At 32.7% G+C, this 17880-nt stretch overlaps 1 protein-coding gene across 1 annotated transcript in view; it reads right to left on the bottom strand.

The window, feature by feature from the left end:
* LOC140439420 (uncharacterized) overlaps positions 1–17641 on the bottom strand; it is a 43073-nt gene extending 25432 nt beyond the window's left edge. Inside the window, exons 1-2 of the mRNA XM_072529317.1 lie at positions 17360–17641; positions 2827–2959 (exon numbers count right to left, since the gene is read on the bottom strand). Coding sequence (XP_072385418.1) covers positions 2827–2959; positions 17360–17507 — 281 coding nt within the window. The 5' untranslated portion in view covers positions 17508–17641. The remainder of the gene's footprint in view (positions 1–2826; positions 2960–17359) is intronic.
* Positions 17642–17880: the final 239 nt, after the last annotated feature.

Here is a 17880-nt window from a genome sequence, read left to right as displayed (position 1 = left end):
AACAATTATAAACAAAAATAACTAAAAATTTTGGAACAAATTTTCTCTTGGGCCTTATAACTTTTTTTCTGGTAATTTTGCAATAATCATAAAGGGTTTTTCATAAAATAATTTTCACTACAAATTTGTTTAATTTCATTAATTTCTCTGGATTTTATAGCACACCAACGTTGACCGGGGTTTTGATTACTCGTAAAAATACGATAAAAAAAAACCATTAGACCTAGTTTTATGTTATTTCTTATGTTATTAATTTATTATCAACCCATAGCGCCACCACAAAACTTAGCATCCCTCGTGCGCTTGCGTCGCACGAAAAAGCACCAATAGACAGAGATAAAATTTAATAAGAGCACCATACCAATATTATTCCAAGATACATTTCTTGGTAATGAAAAGAACAAAACAAACTTAATAGACATCAAAACTGCTTCATTAGAAGTAGGTTTTAGTGTCGACTAGCCTGAATCGATGCAGATACAGTCATCATCCGTCGCTTGCAGCATTCTGTGACTGTCGTAGCAGAGTACATTGACATTCTTGTATTAAACTCCTGAGTTAACTAGTGGAAAGCATTAGTTCTTAGTGAGAAAGCCGAGAAAACTTTGCCCACTGTCGCTGGCGAACATTTTTTCGTCTCTTTATATGGTGGAAATATAAATGATTCTCTAACAGCATGAAATACAAACAATTCGCCATGACGGTGACATTTAACATTACATTTAATTTATCATCTCTTCCGTCCACACAAGATGCAGCTCGTTTCCACAGTGTTAGAGTTTATCACCAGAAAACACTGCGACCTTGAAGCTTGGTACTGGAAAAATTTGGATACCAATCAAAACTTTCAAAACTCCAGCACCGCAAATGCTCTGAAGTGTGCCTCAATTGTTCTGGTGAAACCTGCAGTGACATAATGAAAATCTTGAACCGCAGCCTTGACCATCAAAGAAAATGAAAAAACAATAGGTGGAAAATAACTTTTCAAGTATATAATTATGCTCAATATTAGGCCGAATGGGGATACCACTTAAAAAAAAACGCGCCTTCAGACTCTACCTGATAGGTGGTCGGGAAAAAGGTCGATATTAAACTAATAATACTATAAAAATGTTAACAAAATAATAAATTATATGAATAAAAAAATATATCATAAAAAACTACGCCTATTGGTTCGTTTTTATCGTATTCTTATGAATATTCAAGAACCCGGTCAATTTCGGAGTGCTGTAGAACCCAGAAAAATTAATGAAATTAAACACATTTGTACTGAAAATTATTCGTTTAAAACCCTCTATAAAATTGCTCCGATGTCTTTTTATTGTAAAATGACCAGAAAAAAAGTTATAAGGCCCAAAAGGAAATTTGCTCAAAAATTTTTAGTTATTTTTGTTTATTTTCAATTTTACGATAAAAATAAATATACATAAAATTGTAGAAAATTTAATTTGCCACAAATAATGTTTTATAACATTTGGGGTTGCTAATTTACGAGATACAGCCCGAAAATCCTTCGCCCTCTTTTATGTAGATTGCTACCCCTCCGCTTGCAATTTTCGAATTTTCTCGATTTCTAAAAAAACAATTGAAATTCTTTAAGTCATGAGCTTTGTTGTTTTTGAAGTGGGTTTCTTGTAAACATATCAGACTAGGTTTATGTTTTGAAATTAATAATTTTAACATTTCTAAATGGGTGTAATACCCATTTATGTTCCATTGAATTAGAGAGTTGAAAATGATGTGTTATTAATTTTCTATTGATGCGTCGCTTTCTAAGTCTGTTTGAAGGTCTAAGTTGATTTGCTTTAATATTTTATTTTTTATTCGAGTGCATTTGACTTTAATTTTTCGGTCCTTTAGGTAAGGGTATATATTAGTTAATAGGTCTGTGACCTCTGCTGTTTCTTCTGTATACATTTTGGTGGCACTTAACGGGTCTGGTGAGTTCTCACAGTTTTCAAAAAATGACTTGTTTGAAAAAAAAAAACTTAAAACTACAAAATATTCTATAAAAGATTCAGACGATAACGTAGAGTTTTATCAAATGTTTTAGAAAAGTTTTTCTAAACTTTTTTTTCTTATCGGAAAAATCGTTTGAAAATTTTTGGAAAAAAATCATGGTATAACTTACAGAAAATCGAAAGGATTCTACAAATTAGATTTTACCTCAAAAAATTACGAAAATTTTCATTTACGGAAATTTTTTTGGAAAATTTTGAGGAAAAATCTATATGACGCTTTTCAGAAGAGTAACAGAAGTAAGCATACAAATTTTCAAATCAATCGGTATAAAAATATCATAATAAAATCAGTTTGAAAATTGTTACCGAGACCTAAAATGCGCAGGCAAGTGGTACATTTGACCCCGTTTTATGGCTCTCTGTACCAACCCAGCTGTCCGCCCTTTTGGATTTAGAGTTTTTAGGGGCTAAATAATGAGCCATGAAGATGGCGGACATATTACTTATCGTTAATTTTTCCCCAAAAAATTGCAACTTCACCCCTGTCCGCCACCCCTTATGTATCCACTCTCGCGTCCGCCCTTTGGGATTTCGTCTAGTTATACCAAGATCTTACTCTGGGCAAATTTTCAGCCATATTATCGATCGTTAATTTTTCCGAAAAAAATGACAACTTCATCCCTGTATAGCCACCCCCTGTACCACGAGGCGCGTCCGCCTGTAAGGCAAAGCCTTAACCCAGTTACAATGAATATATTCCAATAGAGAAATGTCATATTACTGATCAGTTCAAAATTTCGGCTCTATCTCTTGGACTATTATGAAAACAAACGTAAAAATTTGCTTATACCAAATATTTACTTACTTAGAAGGTCTAAGGAACTCCAAAAAACTTAGCGCTTCATAATAGGCCCAGGTCCGCATAGCATTCCCTCGTTTAACATGACCTCTAAGAAAATGATCCCGCAGATGTCTCCATTTCCTTTTGCAAACCGTAACTGAAAGAAAAAATGCGTTTAGTTTTCTTTATAGTGATGATAACCTTAAAGTAACATTTTATTTAAATAATTTAACAATAAACCCACTACAAACGTGTAGAACAGGAGAAATGTTATGAAAACAAACATGCAGTAAACTGCAATTATTGTGAAGTTTAGTCACGCAAATGTGGAAAAGACTTATTTTGCCGTTATTGGCTAAGTAAATCATTGCAATGATTTGTAGTGGGAGGGAGTATGTCTGAAAAACAGACTAGAGCACTTAGCAGTTACTAACATCTTGAAGATACGACACTAATTGAATGGAGAAATTGCGAGAGAGGTCAGCTAACTCGACGTTTTACTCACTTCACCTTATGCATATCAATTGTTCAGCATATATACTGGGACTGTCAATTTTGTGATCAATATCTCTATATGTTGGTTTTCTAGTCCATAAAAAATGGATACCAAATATAGTTACAATAAAAAGTCATTTATCTTATTCTTTAACTAAATTCAAGATACTTTTATGAAGATATCAGAGCAGCTATACAAAATTCAAATACTCGTACAATGATAATTGGCGATTTAAATGCCAAATTAGGATTCAAACAAGATGAGGCAGAATCCTCTATGGAGAACTTTGGATTTGGTGAGAGAAATGTGAGAGGTAGCACGCTTATTGACTTCTTACTAGTACTTGTACATCAGGAGAATTTCTTTGTGATGAAATCATTTTAAAAAAAAACAGTAACATAAGTGGATAAGGAAAAGTTCGAACCGAAGAATAAAAAATGATATTGATTCCATAATATCTAATTTGACAGATATAGTACAGGATATAACAGTTTTGAATAAATTTTCAACAGAAAGCGATCATATATATTAAGGGGGTAGGGTATTTCTTGCGTTTTTTTTTATTTTTTTTTATTCGATAGTATAATTCTTAAAGAATATTCAGTTAAAATTTCAGAGTGGTCGGAGCAAAATTGAGAAATTATAGGCATGTAGAAGTGAGTGAGTTGAGTAAGTGAAGTAAGTGATTAAGGTGAGTGCGGTGAGTGATTGAGGTGAGTGAGGTGAATGAGTAAAGTAATGGAGGCCATACACGTTAGGGTTTGCATGATGGTTTTAATCTTGCATGCATAACCGACAGGCAAGCTCTAGCGTGTATGTGATAAAACTGTACAGTTATCGGTGCATGTACATGCAACCGAGAAAATATGAAAATTCATATTTTATGCCGCTCGATTTTGCTTGCTTGCAAGCATACCTTAGCATAGTTCTCATAGCATCACATGTTTCAGGTATTATTCGGCCCAAAGCCTGAGGTGATATAATAGCCGAATATTTGAGACACTCGTATGTTCTTCCTTTTGCAAGAAATCTTAATGTTACTGCTAGTCTCTCAGGTGCTGATATTGCTTTCCTCATAACAGTATCTTGACTTTGTATTAACGGAGTAATCAAAGATAATAGTTTTAAATAAAGTTTTTCATCCATTCGTAAATAATTTTTGTAATCTGTTGGTTTAAATCTCAATTCATTTATTAAATTTACGTGGGAGAAATGTTTTCTTTTTAATAACCAGCGTTTAGACCATTCAGTGCGATCTATCTTTTTTTTTTCTTTTCTGAAGAATAAGTCTTAAGCCAAGTACAGCTATCACATCGTTGTCATCCATAGTCATAGTTTGGTAGGTATATAATACTGCACAAAGTACCGTAGGCGTCCTGCACACACCGTTACGTAGCTTTAACAGAAGAGTTAATGGCAAAACTGTGCATGCAAACCCTAACGTGTATGTGTAATATGGAACTCGGTTATACCTGTCGGTTGTGCATGCAAGGTTAAAACCATCATGCAAACCCTAACGTGTATGGCCTCCATAAGTGAGCACTCACATAGAAATTGGAATAAGTAGTGTCCAGTTCTCAGAATTATGCACTCACAGCAGATAACAATCGAATTAATAAAGCGTATAAAATGGCTGCAGGTGCAACAAAAAAGAGGCAGAGTTCGAAAGCATGAGCAAAAATATGCTCTAGATATTTTAGCAGGAAGCACGTCGCTATATGGGCCTGGAATAGTCGATACTGTGTGAGTAACGATAAAAAAATAAGCTTTTTTTAACGATCGATTCTTCTCAAATTTTGCACACTTCTTTTATAGATAAATTACTAGGTCGCAGTGTCGAGATATTGTCCATCTTGTTATTAATTTTATAACATAAAATTAGCCAAATTTTAACAAAAAAGTTTAAAAAAATCAAAAAATTCGTCGTTTTTTACTTCTAAAATTGGAAAACACGATAAAATGAACAATCTCTCGACGTTGCGACCTAGGGAAACTCATAAACTAACGAATATTTTTGGCTTGTTGTCAACAGATGATCCAGTTATAAGTTACGATGAACACCGCAAAGTAACTTTTTTTTCATCGTAAAATTGGCTGCCATTTTCTTAATTTTTAATATTTTTGTACCAAAACATCAGATAATACTCTTGCAATGTTGTGAATGCAATGAAATGAACAATAATATTATTCAAACATTGAAAGAAGCAGAAAAGAAATGATGTCCTCAAGGAACTATCTCTAAGGATCTACAGGAAAGAAGAACACTTAGAGAAAATGAGGATCATAAAAAAATTAAACTAAAAATCTTTAACAAAAAAATTAAAAATGAGTTTAGAAAGGATCTAAGACGGTACAATATAATGGAAGAGTAATCGAAGAAAACAAAAGTTTGAAAGAACTCTCACAGAACGTGTATATTGGAAGAAAAAACATCCAAAACTAAAAAATGACCAGGGACAAATCATTAAAAATCAAGATCCAATTATGAACACTGTAGAAATTTCTTATATCCAACTATTCAAGAACAGCAATATACCGGACTTAACACCAAATAAAGTTCGAAGGTCAGTGCAAGAAATAAAGAACAATAAGTCTTGAAGAGGCAATGAAATAGTGCGGATGCCTTGAAAGTGGATGGGAAAAATTATGGCATGCCATTGTACCATACATGTGATCTAGATTACTAAGAAGTAAGCTTAGAACACTGATACAGTCTGATCGAAGGCACCGTTACTCAGTCCTGGTAGATTATGGGTGGGGTCGTTTATAGAGGCGAGAATCACAAGAAAAAATAGATACGTAACAACAAAGAAAAGAAACAGGGAAGACAAAAACTCTTAAAAAAAAGTAAGTAATTAAATTTCATATCAAATATCAATAAAGTTATACATCATAAGAAAACATGAGAACTAACCGAACTTTTCAATGGATTAACTGTATTGAAAATAAAAAAACATGCAATTAAATGATGAATACGCAAAAAAAAACAAAAAAAAATTTACTGTTTAGTTAATTCAGTTTGGTTTAAACATGTTTAAAATTAAGGCTGCCCAAAAACATTAATTAATATTAAATATTTAATAAATAAAAATGAAGCATGCAATATAATAATATATAAAAAAAGATTACAAGTTGGCTTATAATAACAAAGTTAGATGCAACAATCACTAGTTTATTATCAAGCCATTTTATGACAGATTATCTAATTCATTTCATACATCGTCATTGTCGAACAAATATCCAATGACTGAGTCATCGTCGTTTTCCAGATAGCCGAAAATTTCTTCAGTATGCACCTTCTTACTTTTTGACATCTCCAGCAGCTCCATATTTTTTTAAAATATCTAATATGAAATATGCAGACGATGATAACAAATTAAATTAAAAATAAATCAAAACTAAACTAAAAATTTTATTCTAACTGTGTGTGTCATGAAGTACGTTTGTCCTTCCTAAAGGACATCGATTTTTACAACAACGATTTAAATGAAAAAGCATAAATTATTAAGCTTCTACTTACATCAAAACAATTGTAAATTATATGTCAGCTTTTAATTCTACATGTAAATCAATCACAAATTTACATGTCACTGGGGCTAACAGCTCGCACAATACTGAACCAACACCGAACCACAGTATATTGCTTAATAAAGAATTCTTTAGCAATATACTGTGACCGAACTCTGACTGAAGCTCTGGCTCTAAAACAACCAACCACCAACCACCGAACAACTCTGAACTGAAATCTGAAATAACCAACAACCAACTTTCTGTGATTGGTATTGGTAATGGTAATAGTACTCACGGTAGTACCGCGTTCGCTCATAGGTAGCTCCACCATTCGTAATAGTCCGGAAGCTATGTACCTTTCTATATACATGGAAGGGAGGATAGTTGAAAAATACTCTATTTCTATCTTATGTAAAATTGTTCGCTCAATACTAATATGAAAAGAAATTAATGAAATGAAACGCGTGTTCAGTGCGTTTATCACATCATTTAAATTATTTATATAGTCCAATCACTCAGTGTCTTGCTTAAAATTAGTTCTAGAACTTTCTACTATAGGCCATTTTAAAGATAATTGATTTTTATTTCAATTAAATGCAACACTGCATATACCTAAAACTACGTAGAACAAAGTTATGGGCCAAAAAAGAAAATTCGCGTGTGACCTGGTTTTTGCTTCGTTTTATGAATATATTTTTGTCAAAAAAAATTATTTTTGACTTTAAAAGGTGACATTTCGGTTGGAAATTTAATTTTGAACAACTTTTCTGTAGATGTATATGTAATAAAACTGCATAGAATTCACCCAAATGCACCCTAGTGCATAGCGACAAATTCACCCTTTTCCCAAAAACGCACCCTTTTTTTAAATGCTCCGCGGTTTTTTCATATTTTGGGGTCCAAATTTGCTGAGTTTAAAGATTTGGCTATTGCGCATTTTTTGACATACAATTAGGAATTTTATATTCATCATTGGCGTGAATACAGATAATGGTCTCAATTTTTTTAAAATAGTCAAATTAAATATAATTTTTGAATTCTTCGTTTAATTTGAGACAAAAAATTTTTTTTCTTTTCTTTCCATATGAGTCTCCGTTTTTATGAAAAAAAAAATAGAAGCATCTTAAGGCGTAGTTTTCATGGCTTTCATACATTCTCAAGTAGACGAGGCGAAAAGCTGGGATTTGTTCGGAAAATATTCTCATGAGATTTTTTACATAATCACTTTCATGAGATACCCCAAAATAAGGTTCATGAGGTAGCCCAGGCGAAAAGTTGTTGAAATTTTTTTAAACAATTGTTTTTAAACAAACTGTAAAAATTTGTTGGCACGGGCAAAGTTTTTTTAAATTTTTTGGATCATTCTAAACAAAATAAATCTCCTGTAATTTGTGCCAAAATGTCGTTTTTGGGCAATTTTTCAAAATAATGAATTTAAAAATGTAGGTGCCGAGATATTCCACCGGGATATCCACGTGGATATCCTACCCAGGACATTCCACTGTGTTTCTGACAGGGAAACATTAAGAAATAATATTCCGATACCATATTCGTATTTATTGAGATTTAGGGGCCGTATTTTGAATGTGTGAGACGGGACTTTTCCAAATTCATGATTTTGAAAAATGGACTAAAAACCGATATTTTAAAGCTATATAACTCAGACTAACTGAGACAATTGATTTCCGAGTCTTGGAGCACTCAAAACTTTTGATCAGTAAGACCAAAACTACCTCTCTGCAAAGTTTCAGCCAATTTAAACTGAAACACTTTTATATATATAAGTAAATAAGAAAACACCAGGAATATTTGCACGACTACGACAACCAATGAGGCTAAGAGTTCAAATGAGTGGAATCGTAGACACTAAAGAAGAACTACATTAAGAAAATAGAAGCTTTTGAGTTCTGGTTATATCGTACCATATTACTAATTTCATGGAGACAGAATCACCAATACCGAGGTGTTAGAGGTAAGAAAAAAGACAAAAACAAAAAAGAAAGTTTTAATAGCTATTAAAAAGAAAAAACTTCATTACCTTAAAGGCATTAAGAGAGGTGATAAATACCAACTACTTTTAAAGAAGAAGAATCGAAGTACCAAAATAATTGAGTTAATATTGAGTAATATTACTGAAGAACGGCTACCAATACCTCCAAAAACACCCAATCCATTTCTTGAGATAATTCGTGCAGGCTTAAATGCAGAACAAATTCAATTAAGAAGAAAGAAAAGAAATGAGCAGAGAATATTTGAGCCTTAAAAAAATTGGGCGAAAAAGGGATTTTATTCTACGAACGGTTGAAACAGTTTTGCTAAAACTAGCAGAGCAAGAAAAGGTGAAATCAGTCAAATTAGAGGTATACCATAACGTATCACTTTCACAAGGAACTGACACACTCTTTCATGTACTCTGCCATGAAAATAATTTTTATGGCGGAAGCTCATGCCCATAATATTATTCTGTATAAATAGATAATAAAGAAAAGAACAGCAGTTAACTTAGAAACGCACATCCATTTAAATGATCTTTCAAAAGCCTATGATAATATACCAACTAGCAAGCTATGGAAGATATTACAAAACACGTACATTAATCTGAATCTCATAAATGATGTCAAAAACCTTTATAAAAACTCTACCTTGAAAATAAAAACAGAAAACAAACTGTCTAGAGATTTCTGCGTGGGCAAGGGATTACGTCAAGGACGTTGTGTATCTCCAACACTTTTAAAATCCATACTAAAGAAGAATTACTAAAATCGAAAAGTAAATGTTCCAGAATGGGAATACTTTTAACAGATAGAACAGTATTTAAGTTTTTTAAAATTTGCAGATGACAAGGCAGTAGAGATATACATCCATCAAAAATAATCGACACAAGCCTCCTCTTAGCAGATGTAGGTAGCGACCATAGCCTAGTATTATGTAAAATAAGAAGCATCCTGAAATACTTCACATCCAAGAGAGCGGCACCAACACAAACAAAAATCAAAGTCGAAGGACTAAATACGGAATCCACGGAATACTTGTACAGAAAAAGAATATCGGAGAAGATCGCTGGGAATGAAGTATTAGATCACGTTAACATCAAGGAAAGCTGGGAAAAACTCAAAAATAACATAATTAACGCAGCAACAGAATCACTTGGAGAGAGAAAATTAAGGAACACTAACATATCAAAAAAGAAAACAAGACAAAATGTGAAGAAAAGAAGGAAGCCTTTTTACTATACAGAACACAACAAACAAAACAGGCATACAACCACTATAAACGAATCAAAAATGAAACAGAGCTTCTCAAAACAGACGGAACACGACTTCTATGGAACACAAAAAGAAATATGGAGAATGATCAGAGGACAAAGAAAAGAGATCAACGAACTAATAAAAACGAAACACATTCATAAGGAAATATGGGCAGATTACTTTCGATCCCTATTTGCTACAGATGACGATAATGAACCAGGAACACCAGAAGTGACGACAAACGAAGAAATAAGCATTGAGGAGGGAGAGGTAAAGGAAGCATTAAGGAAATTAACAAATACAAAATCACCAGGAGAGGACAGAATACCGGAAGAACTCCTTAAGTATGGAGAACCAGATCTGACCAAACAACTATTAAAACTAATTCAAAAAATAATAGAACAAGACAGAATACCAAAAGAATAGAGATCAAGCAATTTAATACCTTTCTTCAAAAAGGGCGATAAATTAGACCCGGAGAAATACAGAGGAATTCGTTTACTAAACACAACACTAAAATTAACAACCTAAGAAGACATTTGACAGGATCAAATTAAAGGATATTATCCCCTTATTGTACGCAAGAGAGATACCTCTAAGAACAATCAAAACGATCAAAAATATCTACCAGAACAACAAGACAAAAGTAAAAGTAGAAGAAGAACTAACTGACCCAATTGAAGCTGCAATGGGATAAGACAGGGGGATACCCGGAGTCCTCTATTGTTCAACCTGATCATGGATGAAATAATAATAAAAGTAAGAACTAAAACAGGATACAAAATGGAAGAAATACAACTTAAAATAATCTGCTAAGCAGACGACGCATGTTAGAGCTACTCTCTCAAAGTGAAGATGATTTACAACTTATGCTGCACCAATTCAATATAACCGCCAGAAAATTTATTATGTTAATTTCCCCAAAAAATACAAAAGGCAGCTGGAGGACCAGATAATAGAACAAGTGATGGATTTTAAATATTTAGGCAACACTTTTACGGAAAGCTTGAAGCTGAAGTGGAAAATCAAGTGAATAGAGCAAACAGAGCCGCAGGCTGCCTAAATGAAACAATATGGAGAAATAAAAATATGGGGAAAGAAACGAAAGGCAGAATTTACAAAACAGTCATCAGATCAATAATGACATATGCGACAGAAACACGACATGACACGGAGAGGATAAAAAGAATGCTAGAAACAGCAGACATGACAACTCTTAGAAAAATCGATGGTGAGACACTATGGGACAGAGCTAAAAGTAGAGATATACGACAGAGATGCAAGGTGGAAAACATCAAGGACTGGGTAAGAAATAGAAGAGTAAAATGAAACGATCATATAAGCCGAATGACAATAGAGTATTAGTAAAGAGGGCGACAGGCGGTTCTCAATAGGAAGACGAACAATGAGAAAACCACGAAAAATATGGAACGACAAATTCATTGCACAATTCATTCAGCACATTGAAAAACACAATCATGTGTACACAAAAAGAAAAAGAAGAAATATGCATTGTGGCAAAATGCAATTAGCGATCTTGTAATTATGAGGAACTTTAGAAGAGCTTTTGGTTTTCTTCTGGACGTTTTCAAACGAACACTAACTGAAGAGACACCTCTAGACAAAAAGAAGAAGGGTTACAATGGACAAAACAGGTTCAGACGACAAAGAAATAAGAACGAGAGTAATACAGGAAAGGAAAGAAATTAATCTCTTATACGGTTCAGAAACTTGGAGATTAACAGAAAAACATAAAAGAATAATACAAGAGACTGAAATGAATATATTTAGTAGATCGGTTAGAATTTCAAGAACGGTAGAAAATTAGGAATGAAAATATCAGATCACAAATGGGATTTCATTACCTAAAGAATGACTTAAACTGAATTATGGGAACGCCCAAAATGAACTTGGACGAGGAATTCATAAAGTCATGAATGTGAGGAACTCAGAGAATGTACAATGGGAAGATCGAAGACAATGTACTCTAGATATCGGACAACGTGGTCGCACATTTTAAACCGATTGTATATACACTTTTAGTTTTGTTTTTATCGTAAATCGATACAAAAAACCTCATTTATTAGTTAAAAATGAGCAAATACAACATTTTTTAGGACTTCGATGGCATACAACACTCTACTGTTTTTTACATGCCATTTTTTCCAACTAAACTATTTTGAATTAATTATTTTTTGCATCAAACCCACGATATATTGTAGAGTATGTTCTAAATGTATAAGCGACTTGTCTAACACGGATATTGATATTTTAAACATATTTTGTTTTTTAAATAAACAAAAACATATATTTTTTTTAAATAGCCATTCTGATATAAAAAGTTTTGAACTGAAATTCGCTATAATATAACATCGAAAGAAATTGATTTAAACTATTTATACATTAATGAATACCATTGCAAAGCTACATATATACCTTATCGAATTACTGTCCAATAGGGAAATTCCGCAAAACTTAAAAGGAATTTATAGATACTCCAGTCGTCAGAGACGAAAATGCCACTGAACCTCTAAAAATCCTACGAACAAGCTGAATTTTGCTGAGAATGTCAATTTTGGGAACCCAAAAAAGATACAAAAAAATTTGCTACGTCTAACCCCGGCTCTTCCCTTGCAGGGGTGGTAAAACAGAAAATATCTATTCACCAAGAATTTGTACGCCGTATAAAAAAATATTTCAAACAAGAAATATAGCTGAAATAATTTTTACCAAACTTTACTGAACAAACATATTTATTAGCACTTTTTCTGTATAATGAACCGTTCTCTCAGAAACAACGATTGAAGCGACCGGCGATTATAAATGTCAGTTACGCGAGTGAAATCAATTTTTTAAATAAAATTTATATTACCTCGACTAAAAATTCAATATCTTTTCATCAGAGTGTCCTATCGACAAAAATCAAAATGCGTTTTAAAGGTGAAGAAGACAGCTTTTATGTGCAGTTTGTGCATTTTATTGCAAATGAATTCAGTTTCTATAAAGCTGTTAAATATATAAACGTTGCGTAATTCTTCCAATTTTTTACGATTCTCATGAAATCAATAAAATTTATCACTTCCATTGACCGGCCATTATGGAATTGCCATTTTTAGACTCTAATCTTCAAAACTTGTAGCATGAAATTTTATTACTGAATTCAATCTTTCACATTACAAACGATCTAAAACGTTTAAAACTCATTTTCTATTGCACAAGAACGTTTTTCAAAACTACACAACTTAGGCTACAAATTACTCCCAATTCCATCTTCGTCGAAGCATTTCCCGTGACGTAAGATCGCTTTACAAGACGTAATGTGAAAGTTTAAATTCAGCGTTTTTAGGCATATTTAAAATGCCTCATATTTGTTGCAAAACTCAAAATCGAAATGTCATGTTATAGATTGTGAAGATTGGGTTCTAAAAATTAAGTTCTACAGCAACCGGTCGATGGAAGTATGTTATACATTTTATAAATCTCATGGGAGTGGTAAAAAATGCAAAAATGGCGTAACATTAACATGACACGACACAAGGACAAACAGTTTAAAATTATTAAAATCGACGAAGCTACATATTGACAGACATCAGACTTTAACATTTCCGTTAAGACCAGGAACCATTATCTGTCCTGATGCCACTCAATATGTAACTTCATCGATTTTAATAATTTTAAACTGTTTGTGCTTGTGTCGTGTTATGTTAATGTATCATTTAAAGTTTATGACATTCTCCATATATTGTTGGATAATCTAATTTTGACAAAATGCTCCTGAATATGGTCTAGGAGCGAAAGTACTTGGGCAAGAGTTAATAAAAACTGTGCTCGATTTCTGCATTTTCTTTGATTAAAACAAGATTTATTTACACAAACAAGATTTATTTTTTTAACAGCTTTATACAAAACTGACTTCATTAGCGGCAAAATACAAAAATTGCATACGAATGCTGCGCTCTTCACCTTTCAAACTTATTTTGATTTTTGTCGATAGAACACTGATCAAAAGATGTTGAATTTTTACCGTCGAATTAATATAAATTTTATTTAAAAAATTGATATCACGCGCGTAACTGGCAATCAAAATCGTCGGTCGCTTCAAACGTTGTTTCTTAGAAAAGCGTTCATTCTACAGAAAAAGTGGTAATAAACATTTCTGTTCAAAAGATACATTTCTTGTTTAAAATATTTTTTCTACGGCGTACAAATTCTTACACAATCGATATTTTCCGTTTTTCCTCCTGTACGCACGGGGTTTTAGGGGGAAATCCTAGGGTAGGAGTGGCAAACTTTCTTGCATCTTTTTTAGAGTCCTAAAAGTGACATTTTCAGCAAAATTCAGCTTGTTTGTATGATTTTTAGAGATCAAATATCTGACGACTGGACTAAGAGATAACGTAATTAACGCGAGTAAACGGTGGGTTTAGAAAACATTAAAGTATGCAGTAGTATCAGACAAAATGATTCACTAAACCTATTACTATTTAATACCATTATGGATGAGGTAACAATGGAAGTGCACAAAAGAAAAAGATATAAAATGGGGAACGCGGACGTGAAAACACTACGTTGTGCGGAAGATGCTAAGATGATAGCGGAGAATGAAGACGATCTTCAAAAGCTATTACATAATATTAAAGCAAAAGGGAAAAGTCTAAATATAGTAATACCAACTGAAAAAACAAAATGTATGACCATTTCTAAAGACTATGGTGTAAATCGGAAGTTGAAGTTAAATTAATAGAACAAACAATTAAGTTAAATTATATGGAATGGTGATATCCCCGTAAAGCAATACGGAAAGTGAAATAAGACGCCCAGCTACAAAATATAATACAGTTGTACAAACTACATAATATGCAGAAAATAATGTAGATTTAAACTAACACTCCAGTCGTCAGAGACGAAAATACCACTGAATCTCTAAAAATCAAACGAACAAGCTGAATTTTGCCTAAAATGTCAATTTTAGGACGCTAAAAAAGATGCAAAAATGTTCACTACTTTTACCCCCGGTCTTTCCTCTAAAACCTCACACGTACAGGGGGAAAACGGAAAAAAATCGATTTACCAAGAATCTATACGCCATAGAAACAAATGTTTCAAATAAAAAATGGAGCTAAGATAATTTTAAACAAAAACGTTTATTAGCATTTTTTGTGTAGAATCAACCGTTCTCTCAGAAACAACGATTGAAGAGATCGGCGATTTTAAATGTCAGTTACGCGAGCGAAATCAATGCTTATTAAAATTTGTATCAGTTCGACGGTAAAAAATCAATATCTTTTGATCTGAGTATCCTATCGACAAAAATCAAGATGTGTTTTAAAAGTAAAGAGTGCAGCTTTCGTATGCAATTTTTGTATTTTGCCGCAAATAGACTGTTTTTATAAAGGTGTTAAATAAATAAACGTGGCGCGATTTTTGCCATTTTTTATTATTCGCATAAGATCAATACAAGGTATTCCTTTCATTGACCGGCCACCATAACTAGAACCTGATCTTCAAAACTTATAGCATGAAATTTTAGTTTTGACTTTTGTCAACAATTGTGAGGCATTTGAAATATACTTAAAAAACGCTGAATTTAAACTTTCACGTTACAAACCATATAAAACGTTTAAAACTGCTCTTTTTTAATTACATTAGTACGTTTTTTAAAAGTACTTAACATCTGCTGTGAATTACACCAAAAACCGTCTTCTTGGAGACATTTCCCGTGACGTGTAATCATTCGCAATTTAAAAGTCTAAATTCTGCGTTTTTAGTCATATTTTTAATACCTCATATTTGTTGCCAAAAATCAAAATCGAATTTTCATGTTATAGGTTTTGAAGACTGATCTCAACCATGGAAATTTCACTACGACCGATCAATAAATTTAATAAATCTTATTGACCTCAAGAGAATCGTAAAAAATGGCAAAAATCGCGAAAAGTTTATTTATTGAACAGCTTTATAGAAACTGACTTCATTTGCGACAAAATACAAAAATTACATACGAAATCTGGATCTTCACTTTTAAAACGCATTTTGTATTTTGTCGATAGGACACTCTGATCAAAAGATACCTATCGATTTTTTTTAATATAAATTTTATTTAAAAAATTGATTTCGCGCGCTGAAATAACCTTCAAAATCTCCGGTCGTTTCAAGCATTATTTCTGAGAGAACGGTTCATTTTATGCAAAAAGTGCTAATAAACATTTTTGTTCAAAATTATCTCAGCTACATTTTTTATTTGAAACATTTTTTTCTAAGGCGTACAGATTCTTGGTAAATTGATTTTTTTTGCGTTTTTACCTCCCTACGAGGAGGGTTTTAGAGCTAAACCTCTGACGACTGGACTATAAGTGTACAAGAAAATAATACGCGCCATTATGAGTACACTGCGAAAACAAGGCCTAATACCTGACATTAGAATCAAACGAATAATGAAAACAACTGAAATGAAAATACTAAGAAGAATAATCGGCAAAGCTTTATATGGTAGAAAGAGATGACAACATTAGAAAGCAGTGCAATACAGATCCGTTAATATTTACAAAAATAGAATGTAATAAACAAAGTGATAGAATGGCGCAAAACAGAATAGTAAGATAATTCAACAATATTGCATTGCAACAACAAGCATTGGGCGACAAAAAAACCCTGGTGTAACAGTTTAGAAGATACCGAAAATTGACCAAGCACTTATCCTGTTAAGAAATTAGTAGGTACTCGTATATCTACAATTTATCTTATTATTAAAAATATCAATAAAACTTAACATCTATAAGCAGATACCTACAACGCGAAGAATGATTAAAATTAAATGACATAATATATCAATTTTATTTCATATTTCAACATATAACTGTATTTTGGAGCTTTATTTTTGAGCTTCAGTAAGAAACCCATAAACCAATATGTACATTATAATATCCTTTATTATAAAGTACGATTTACATAAAATGTAATTTATATGAGTCTATCATTTCCTGGACTATATTTATTCCGTTAACAAACCGACATAATAAGGTCGATAGAAAATAAGCTTATGTAAAATTTATAAAAAAAAAATTATCGCGACCAGACGATAGGTACCTTATCTCTGTTTCTATATTTTACAAGTTTATTCATACATTATAACCCACTAACATTAGATTACCAGGTTACACGCCTGTACAGTATCGACAACACCGCATAGTCGCTTGACGTCCGCACGGATAACGGCACGTCACAAGCGTCAGGCTATATGATCAAGTAATCTTCAATTAATAAAAGTATCATTTAAAAATTGTGTGATTTCTGTTTTACCGACCTGGTTTATTTATAACACCTGCAATACAATTCCAAGCTTCTTCTCTTTCAGTTCTGTTCTTATAAAATTCGTGCTTCGGGTTGTATAGTAGTTCGTTTTGTCTTACATTCTCTATAAACGCTATGCACTCTTCTTTAGTGAAATCCATATTGTTTATTATTGCTTCTATCACAACCCGTACTTATAATTTTTATTTGTTATACACGTTTACATTTGGCGATATTTAAACTTCAGGCGTGCAACTACTCAAGTCGCCATAATAAAACTAATCCAGTCTTGCCTGCGTGTTGTCAAGGCTCCAAGTACTCGTTCGACGCTTCACTGCTAGTCGTATGAGGATATAGACCAGTCAATGTTGCTTTAAAGTAACGGTGGGTTGGTGGCACGTCTAAATTGAAGTCGGATAATAGATTAGTATCTACATGAGGAAGTTCGGTAGCAAGGTAACGCACTTTTAAGGTTGATATTGTTACACATGATTTAAAATTATCTCGATTAAATATGTTAACTAATTTCTTCTG

This window comes from Diabrotica undecimpunctata, chromosome 4 (assembly GCF_040954645.1).
Source record: "Diabrotica undecimpunctata isolate CICGRU chromosome 4, icDiaUnde3, whole genome shotgun sequence".
In the NCBI taxonomy this organism is placed as follows: Eukaryota; Metazoa; Arthropoda; class Insecta; order Coleoptera; family Chrysomelidae; genus Diabrotica; species Diabrotica undecimpunctata.
Note: the sequence above shows the minus strand (reverse complement) of the source record. Positions and strands in the feature narration are given on the sequence as shown.